At 40.5% G+C, this 9754-nt stretch overlaps 1 protein-coding gene across 1 annotated transcript in view; it reads left to right on the top strand.

Annotated features, from left to right (window-relative positions):
• GANC (glucosidase alpha, neutral C) overlaps window positions 1–9754 on the top strand; it is a 109745-nt gene that overhangs the window by 59200 nt on the left and 40791 nt on the right. Inside the window, exons 7-11 of the mRNA XM_042783698.1 lie at window positions 421–490; window positions 3026–3122; window positions 4368–4548; window positions 4743–4920; window positions 7240–7475. Of these exons, the coding sequence (XP_042639632.1) occupies window positions 421–490; window positions 3026–3122; window positions 4368–4548; window positions 4743–4920; window positions 7240–7475 (762 nt within the window). The remainder of the gene's footprint in view (window positions 1–420; window positions 491–3025; window positions 3123–4367; window positions 4549–4742; window positions 4921–7239; window positions 7476–9754) is intronic.

Genomic DNA, 9754 nt, shown 5'->3' with positions numbered 1-9754 from the left:
CCAGCCACTCCTCGGAAGGAAGACTGGACAGTCTACTTCCATAAAGATTGTTGTTGTTGTTGTTATGTGCCGTCGAGTCGGCCCCGACTCATAAAGATACTGCCTCGGAAATTCAAGAAGGGGTTACTATGAGTCGGAACCAACTCGACAGCAGTGAGGTTTTTTTTTTTTTTCTTTTTTTTTAATGATTGTACTTTTCAAACTGCTTTCACATCATTTTGGTAAAGATATTCCTATCAGCTGTGGTTCATAAAGATTGTTCAAATTTATATGGTAAATGGACTGACATCACAAACTGGTCTTCTAAAAGATGAACTAATTTTTCATTCGTGTTTTTTGATAATCCAAGTAAAATGTGCTGTTATGGTTACTATGTTTGTTGCAATTTATAAATTGAAATTGCTCCCTTTTTTGTACCAGCAGGAAAATCAAGATGATATGGGCCTATGGAAGGAGAAATTCAGAAATTTTGTAGATATCAAAACTAATGGTAAATTGAAACTGGTATAGTATGAAATAGATCTTTCCAAAATGGCTAAATGTTTCTATCTTGAAGTCCTTTGAGCTTTGGTACCTGTGGTGGTTATGTTTGTGTGTCAGCTTGGCTGGACCTGGTTGAGTGGCTGGGCAGCTGGTGGTAGTTATTCCCCATGAAGAGACTGGCATTCAGCTCCATGGTGGGATCTACCACAAGCAGCTGAGTAGCTGCCTTTGGAATGTGGTCTGCTTCCTGTATATAAGGAGAAGCCTTGGGGATAGTCTCTAGTTTATGGCACTTTGAACTTGGACTTAAAGCCTCCAAACTGTAAGAGAATAAACTCCTGTTTGTTAAGGCCATCCTATTTGTGGTATATTCTTGTCAGAGCGGCATTAGGTACCTAGAACAGTACCCAAGCAAGTGATTTCTGTAAAGTGAACAGATTTGGGTCCTCTGGTGGCATAGTGCCTAAGGCATCTGGCTGCTAACCAGAAGGCTGGTGGTTCAAATCCATCAGCCACTCCTCGGAAGGTTAGGCAATCTATATCCTTAGTGATACCGTCTTGGAAACCCAAAAAGGGGTTGCTATGAGTCAGATATGACTCAACGGCAGTGAGTTTAGTTATCCTTCAGTAATGTATTGCAACAAAGAAATGGTAATTATAGGTCTTTTGTGGGGAGTCTAAGAGGAGTATAGGCCTCCTGGAGCATATGTTCTCAGGGAGACATGTAGGTCAGCATAATGTTTGTATTGTCCAATAGATCAGGGAGCTACAGATTCCACATTTCATTTTTATGAGTCGAGTCACAAAAAAATCAAGTTTTAGAGCTCATCAGCTACAACATTCCAGACCAATGCATCTCAACCCTTTCCCAGCCTCCCCACCATTGGTGGGAGGAGCTCTTTCCTATGTGTAACGTTTCTCACTAAGTTAGTGACAGGTGGGAGGGGAAGAGTTTATCTGTAAGAAGCCCTTTTCAGATTTTTGAGACTTAACTAGTTGGAAAAAGTACTCAGTTTTCTCCTTTCTCCTCCCTAGCCCATGGAACAATAAATCACCCCTAGTGCCTAAGGAGGCACTCTGGTAGTGTAGTACTTAAGGCACTTGACTGCTAACCAGAAGGCTGGCAGTTCAAACCCACCAGCCACTCCTCGGAAGGAAGATGGGGCAATCTACTTCCGTAGTGATGCTGTCGGAAACCCAAGGAAGGGTTTCTATGAGTCAGATCCGACTCAGTGGCAATGTGTTGTGTTTGTTTTTTGTTAGCTCCTTGAATGGGAGCTGTGGTGGCGTAGTGCCTAAGGCATTTGACTGCTAACCAGAAGGCTGGTGCTTCAAACCCACAAGCCACTCCTCAGAAGGAAAACTGGAAAATCTACTTCCATTGAGATACTGCCTCAGAAGCCCAAGGACGGGTCACTATGAGTCTATGAGTCGAATCAACTCAAGTGCAGGCAGTGAGGTTTTTGTTTTATTTTGTTTTAACTCTTTGAAAATCCCTTTTGTGTATCTATATCTAAAGCATAGTATAATAATCAGGGCTGACAACAGGCCCAAGATTTTTAAGTAGGGGGATCCTCAGGCTCTCCTTTTAGTAATATAATCTTTTTTGCCTTCTCTGTAACATCTCTTTTCTGCAAACTCTATAATTAAGGACCATATGAAATCAAATACTTTTACCAAAGAGTGAATTTGAGTCAGTTATTTTCTGTTATTTGCATTTTCCCTGTATCTCTAAAATAATTGTTAAATAAAGGTCTTTATCTTTGATTAAAGAATTTCATATATCTACAATCACAGGGAGGAAGTATTTTGAGGAGCTAGGAAAGGTCCTCCTGGTGCCCTTGAAAGTACAGTCCTTGAAGGGAGTAACCACCTTTACCTCCAGAGAAGGCTAATACAAAGAAGATGCAATCAGGCTGAAGACACTCAGTCATTCAGTTTTCATCCAGATGAAAGTTGTTCAGTATACTTTACTTCCTAAAGCAAAGAAGTAATGCAATACATTTTAGGAAAATTTTGATTAGAAGGAAAGAATATGTAACCACATTTTACAGATAGAAAGCCTACTAATGATAAATGAGGACAAAAATAACTTCAGCACATAGCTAGGAAACGTAACTAGTAAGTTACAGAATGTTGCCTTAGGAAGTTTTGTTTCACCCTACACCACCTTAATATAACATCTTAGAAATGTCAGCACACAGCATTTGGTGATTGATCAGGGCAAGCTCAGGTTTCTCAACCCCTAGTCTAGTCATCTTGCTATGTTGTTGTTGTTGTGTTCCGTCGAGTCGGACCCGACTCATAGTGACCCCTCCTTGGGTTTCTGAGGCAGTATCACTATGGAAGTAGATTGCCCTATCTTCCTTCTGAGGAGTGGCTGGTGGGTTTGAACCGCCAGCCTTCTGGTTAGCAGTCAAGTGCCTTAGCCATTATGCTACCAGAGCTCCCGTCATCTTGCTATACTCATAGTTTATTTAATCTCTTTTTAATTGATTGTCCCACTGAGAAACAAAACTCAGTTAGGATGCTGTCTGTACAGGTCCTGCCTCCATTGGTTTGGATTTCTCCTTGCATGGATTTGAGCATCTCTACGGGATCCCACAACATGCAGAATCACACCAACTGAAAAATACTGGGTAAAGTGAAAATAAGAATTCCTACAGTTCTAGTTTCTAGATTGAAAAAGCTTGAAAGAAACATATGTGAGATGTCTAAACCAATACTAACATGTCCACGGCCTTCACCTCCTTGATACTGCTTGTGGATCGTTTAGAACCTTCTTTGAATGATCACTCAGAGCGGTATTTTTCAAAGTTTATTGTATTTTTTGGCAAAAAGTAGGCAATTCAAAAAACGGTAATGCTGAGCCTAAAAATAAAGCAAAAGCAAAAATAAGGAACTGCTCTGATTGAAGTAGGGGTGGGGTCTTCACCATACCACTACCTGTTCACCTTCTCAAAACCTTTTTGTGGAGCCCTGAGAGAATTCAGTGTGAAAATCACTGACCTACAAAAAGGCGTTTAGCAAAAGGGCAGTAAGCAAGAGACTAGGAAAGTGTGGCATCTCATACCACCTTTGATTCCCTTAGGGAGATTGTTTCAGGTTCATTGTTGAAAGATAGATGTCAGAGGCATCAGAGACTCGAAGGGAGCCTTCCTCAGGAGCAAAAGAGAACTAGTCCAATCAAAGTTGCCGGGTTCAGGGGCTTGACAGGTAGGCATTGTGACAAGCATATCAAAAACCTGGGGGGAGAGGGAACACTGCAAAAAAAAAATTGCATTGACCCATGCCACTTTAGTTTTGTATATTTCACTGTAAATAAATTATATTTCAATAAAATTAAAAAAAAAAAAAAAAAACACCTAGGGGAGATGTTGCACTGAGCCATGCCACTCTCACAACAACCCGAGCTCTGTGCCCCCACCCAGTTCAGTTCCTGATCTTCCCCTATTCAGCACGGTGCAAGCCCATTAGGATACCATCTTTCCACACTTTATCTGCAGAGAAGTAATCACAAAATTTGTCAGCAGATAGATATCGTGTGCTTGTTGTTATAATGGAGTATTTGCAGGAAACAGTCCTCTCCTCACAATATATAGTAAAAAAAAAAAAAAAGAGAGAGAGAGAGAGAGATCTAAGATCTGTGATCATGTCCATTAATTGTCACGTGAGGAAGTGTCATATAAGTCAGAGGAAGATCACAGTTACCAAGGTTGGGTCAGGATACCTTTAGGGAAGTGGTGAATATCTTTACAGAAGTGGTGAGAGTTGAGCCTTGCAAGATGCCATGACCTAAGTATTTACAGGGGAGAGTGGAGCTTTTCACTTATTAATGATTTATTGGTGGTGATAATTAATGATAATCCTTATTTGTGTTTCAGTGATGGAGATGCTTACCGTCTTTATAACCTGGATGTCTATGGATATAAGATACATAACAAAATGGGTATTTATGGTTCAGTGCCCTATCTTCTGGCACACAAACTGGGCAGAACTCTAGGCATTTTCTGGCTGAATGCCTCAGAAACACTAGTGGAGGTCAATACAGAGCCTCCAGTAGAGGTGAGCTATGAATCAGGGCTGTGTGCCACATTTACACAGGAGATAACTGTGCAGTGTTGTCATGGCTCTTGACTTTGTATACTGCCACCAAAGACTTTGCAATATAATTAGTGAATGCCAATCATATCTACTAATGATTACAGACTGTTACTCACATATGTATGGGTGTTCTGAGTGAGAGGGAAATTTTTCAGCTTTTCATTCCATTCCTTCCCCATTACACACTGACCCAGATGGGCTTAGGTGATGCTCAAAGAAAGGTCAGATCTCGAACTGATGTGCACTGGATGTCAGAGAGTGGAGTCATTGATGTCTTTCTGCTGACAGGACCTACACCTTTTGATGTCTTCAAGCAATACTCATATCTTACAGGTATTTGCATATATATATATAAACATTCCATTGGGAGCTCTGGTAGCATAGTGCCTAAGGCACTTGACTGCTAACCAGAAGGCTGGCAGTTCAAACCCACCAGCCACTCCTTGGAAGGAAGATTGGGCAATCTAATTCCATAATGATACTGCCTCAGAAACCCAAGGAGGGGTCACTATGAGTCAGGTCTGACTCGATGGCACATAACAACAATAACATAGACGTTCCATCTTCCATCTTATGTATCACCACTATACTTTAATATTTGTTACACACCATATAGAATTTATAAACAATTGAGCTTTTTAAAAGCAAGCATTCCTGCTCTCACCTTCATCCCATTCAGCTTGGTCAAACACGACCCTGAGTCTAGAACACTGTAATGCTTAATATTTGCCATTTGCTTTCCTTGGAGCCTTTAGATAGATAGCTTCTGTCAAGTTGACTCCAACCTATGACAACCTTATGGACAACAGAGCAAAACGTAGCCTGGTCCTGTGTTATCCCTAGGATTGCCAGCATGTTCACATCCATCAGTGTGGCTATTGTGCCTGTCCACCTTACTGAGGAGCTCCCTTATCCTTGCTGCCCCTCTACTTCATCAAATATGATGCCTCCCCAGTAATTAATTGCTCATGATGATGTATCCAAAGCAAATGAGTTAGACAGTGCTCTGTTGTGATCCATAAAGTTTTCATCAGCTAATTTTTGGAAGTAGATTGCCAGTCCTTTCTTCCTAGTCTGTTTTAGTGTGGACTCTCTGCTGAAACCTGTTTGCCATGGTGACCCTGCTGTTAATTGAAATATTGGTGGCAATAACACATTAGCCACCACAGTATGACAAACTGACAGATGGGTGGTAGTTACAGCCTTTAGCTCCTGAATTTTCTTTACCTTTATCTCAGATGACCAATATCTCAACCCAAACTTTTCAATGTTCTCTTCATTAAAATATACCACGGGCTTTAGCAATCAAGCATTTTATCTCTAAAAGATATAAAAGACAAACACTATTTCATTGAGTTCAATGAATTAATTAGAGCAAGTTATTTTTAAATAAAATAAACCATTAAAGTTCTTTTATTCTCACACATCTCTTAGGAAGGGAAAAAAAAAAAAAAAGCTTTATGTTGTTTACATGATTCAGAAGACTACCATAGGTATCTTTAGTTCAAACTTAATGAACAGATTACACTACTCTCTCCTTACCAGAGATTTCACAGAGTGGGGAATATATATGCCTATATATCACTTTTTCTAATTTAGCCTCAAAAGTAATGCAGCATCACTTCAGCTGCATTCTATTATTAGAAGCCCACATTCAAAGGGAGAGGAATTAAATCCCACCATTTGATGGGAGGAATGACAAAGAATTTGTGAATATGGGAAAACACCCATACAAGAATAAATACTGTCAAGGGCAGTGCCAGCTGCAGGTCCTTCCAACGCTGCTGTTGGGAGAGAATGATTCTGATTTATGGGAAAATGCTTCAAAAACACTGGAGCTATCACCATGTTCAACAAAACCCAATGTATAAATCTAGAGATTTAGATCATCTAAATCTCCTGATGAGGATTAAGCACAATCGTATCTGTCTTTCCCCTTCCTCCCAGTATAGTTATACTATAAGTTTTTGTTAAATCATTATTCATTATTTGCATTTTTCATATGCTCAAACTCATCAGATACTTTGTCCATTTTATTCCCACTGGAGAGTTCCCTCCTGAGTCCCTCTGTCCACTTCTTACTACCTAGACTCCCTGCATATATGTCTTGCTAGGTCTTCCACTTGCTGTCATTCTAGGACTTACCTTTGCTGTCTTCCCATGTGGGATCCCTCCTTTCTTGGGTCCTGTGGTTTTCTCTTTTGTGGTTTATTCCCTTGTTTTGGTTTTGAAGCATCTTCTGGCAATTCCCTAAGAAAGTGTGCATGGGAAACATATTTTTTGAGTTACTACAGGTATGAAAATCTCTTTTCTGTCTTCACTCTTAATTGGTAATTTGGCAAGCTAGATTAAAAATTATTTCCCCTTAGAATTTCAAGGCATTTCTCTGTTTTCTGTCTTCTTTCTCCAGAATCAGTCTGGCTTCTATTCCCTTTCATATGATCTATATTTTATCTCTGAAAGCTGTTAGTGCCTCATGACACCCAAATGTCACTTCCTTGAGGACAAGGATTGTTCTTTTTTCTCCTCAATATTCTTAGTACCAGGCTCAGTGCTTAGAGTGCCTACCTAGTTAGCATTCAGAAAAGGATTATTGAATGAACAGTGATCATTGTAGTGGTAGTTGGCTCAGTTGTCATCTTCCCCTTTTAGGTACACAAGCCATGCCCCCTCTGTTCTCCCTGGGGTACCATCAGTGCCGCTGGAACTATGAGGATGAGCAGGATGTAAGAGCAGTGGATGCAGGATTTGATAAACATGACATTCCTTACGACGTCATGTGGCTGGACATAGAGCATACTAAGGGCAAGAGGTACTTCACCTGGGACAAGAAAAGATTCCCAAACCCCAGAAGGATGCAGGAGATGCTCAGGAGCAAAAAACGTAAGGTAAAATAAGCTAACACTTCTGTACTTTTAAATTAAAAATCATATTAAATTTTAAACTTGCCTTGGCACATTAGTGGAGGAGAACCATGTGTTAAAAATGGCCATGAATATAGTGCTTTCAAATGGAATTATATTTATGGTGACAGATAAAAAGAAAAAAGAAAAAGGGAATGACTACATCCTTCCTGCCTTAGTTGTCTCGGTCCCCATAAGGATAAAGGGCTAGTGTTTCCAGTCCCATTTGTTGTGAACACCCTGTAGTGACAGGGTGCCCCACCCACCCAAAATTTGGTTTGGATATTGAAAATGATGAACTGAGGGTATTAAAAAGTTTATTACTCAGAATAAGGCTTTCTGTGGAAGGGGCATTTTAGGGGGTAGACTAGGGCTTACATGGTGTGGTAGTTCAGTTTGTGTGTCAACTTGGCTGGGCCTGGTTGAGTGGCTGGGCAGCTAGATGTAGTATTCCCTGTGATGAGACTAGTAATCAGCTCCATGGGGGAATCTACTGTGAGCAGCTGAATAGCTGCGTTCGGGCTGTGGTCTGCTTCCTGTATATAAGGAGAAGCCTTGGCAAATGGTCTCTAGCTTATTGTACACCTGAACCCCGAATATAGCCAAGTTGCTATTCAACAGCCTGCCATGCTCTGCCGATCTTGGGACTTTCAATGGACTTGAATCAATGGCCTGCCATGTTGTTTGGTAACATCAGGACTGTGCCATTTTATTTGTTGACCTTGGCTTGTTAGCCTCAGCAGCCAGTAGCTACCTGAGTGAAGAGATGCCTCTAGCTTCAGTGGGCTGGGAGCAAGAGGCAGAGTTGAAGCCCAAGGTCAAGGGGCTTTCACACAGCCCCTAGAGCCTGGCACTTTGAACTCAGACTTCTAGCCTCCAAATTGTAAGAATAAACTCCTGTTTGTTAAGGCCATGCCATCTGTGGTATATTCTTGTCAAAGAGGCACTAGGTAACCAGGACACATGGTTTGAGTAGGGCTGACTTCCAAGCTAGTCCAAAAATGGCTTGAGACTACTAGGAATATACACTAAAGAGGGATCCAGGACATGAACAGACATAGGTACACCCATGTTCATCACAGCACTATTCACTATAGCAAAGAGATGGAAACAGCCTAAGTGCCAATCAACAGATGAATGGATAACCAAACTATAGTACATTCACATGGTGAATTACTATGCAACATTAAAGAATAATGTAGAATCAGCAAAATACCACACAACATGGATGAACTTGAAGGACATTATGCTGAGTGAAATTTGTCAATTGCAGAAGGACAAATATTAGTCCACTATTGTAAAAAGTCAGTAAAAGTTTATACACTTATCCCCTCCCCTCTCATCCCTAGTAACCAACAAAGGAAGGAAACTTTCTTTGGTGGTTACCAGGGATGAGGGGGGGGAGGCTAAATTCCTAGATAGGTTGGAGGGGAAATAAATAAATAAATACACACACACACACACACACACACACACAGTTGTGTCTTAAATGGCCACTTGACAGCTTTCGCAACCCCAGTTGCTACTCACCAAAGTAGGATGTAGAACAAAATTTGTGTGTGTGTGTGTGTATGTGTATAAAAGATTATTAGTGGTTACCAGGGGTAGGAGGGAGGAGGAAAGGGGAAATTTTTGTTTGTGGGCCACTGAGTTTATGCTGATGGTGGGGGAATATTTTGGAAAAGGATAGCAATAATGGTAGCACAACATAAAAATATCAACATCCCTGAGCTGTAAATGGGGAGGTTGTTATGTTGGCGCATGTCTAATTGTATATGTTCTCACCACAATAAAAGTAATAAATAAATAAGATTTTTTTTAAGTCAAGGAAAGGTTTACACAGGAAGGAAATTTACTTTGTTAGTTTCTAGGGATGGGAGGGAAGTGAAGGGAAAAGGTCTGACTAATTAAGAGTCATACTGATTTGGGTGAAGGGAAAGACAATATAACAAAAGTATGTGAACAGCACAATAACAATAGGGAAAAGGAGGACACAGAGAGGTGCACAAAAGGTATAGAGAACTGAGGCAAATACTACTACATGCACAATACTACATTATCAATAACAACAAACACTAGTTTATGGGTAAATGCACAGACAGGTGAGAAGATCAGGTGTGGGTAGGCAAATGGAAATATAGCTATGACCATAGATAGATTTGGCCAATGATATTCTTACATGTGTATTTGTGCTACAAAAATACCCATATAGACTCTCATACACTGCTGGTGGGACTGTAAAATGGTACAACCATTGTGGAAAG

The sequence above is a fragment of the Orycteropus afer genome, unplaced genomic scaffold (genome assembly GCF_000298275.1).
Source record: "Orycteropus afer afer isolate SDZICR_OR568_19922 unplaced genomic scaffold, OryAfe1.0 scaffold00026, whole genome shotgun sequence".
Taxonomy (NCBI): Eukaryota; Metazoa; Chordata; class Mammalia; order Tubulidentata; family Orycteropodidae; genus Orycteropus; species Orycteropus afer.
Note: the sequence above shows the minus strand (reverse complement) of the source record. Positions and strands in the feature narration are given on the sequence as shown.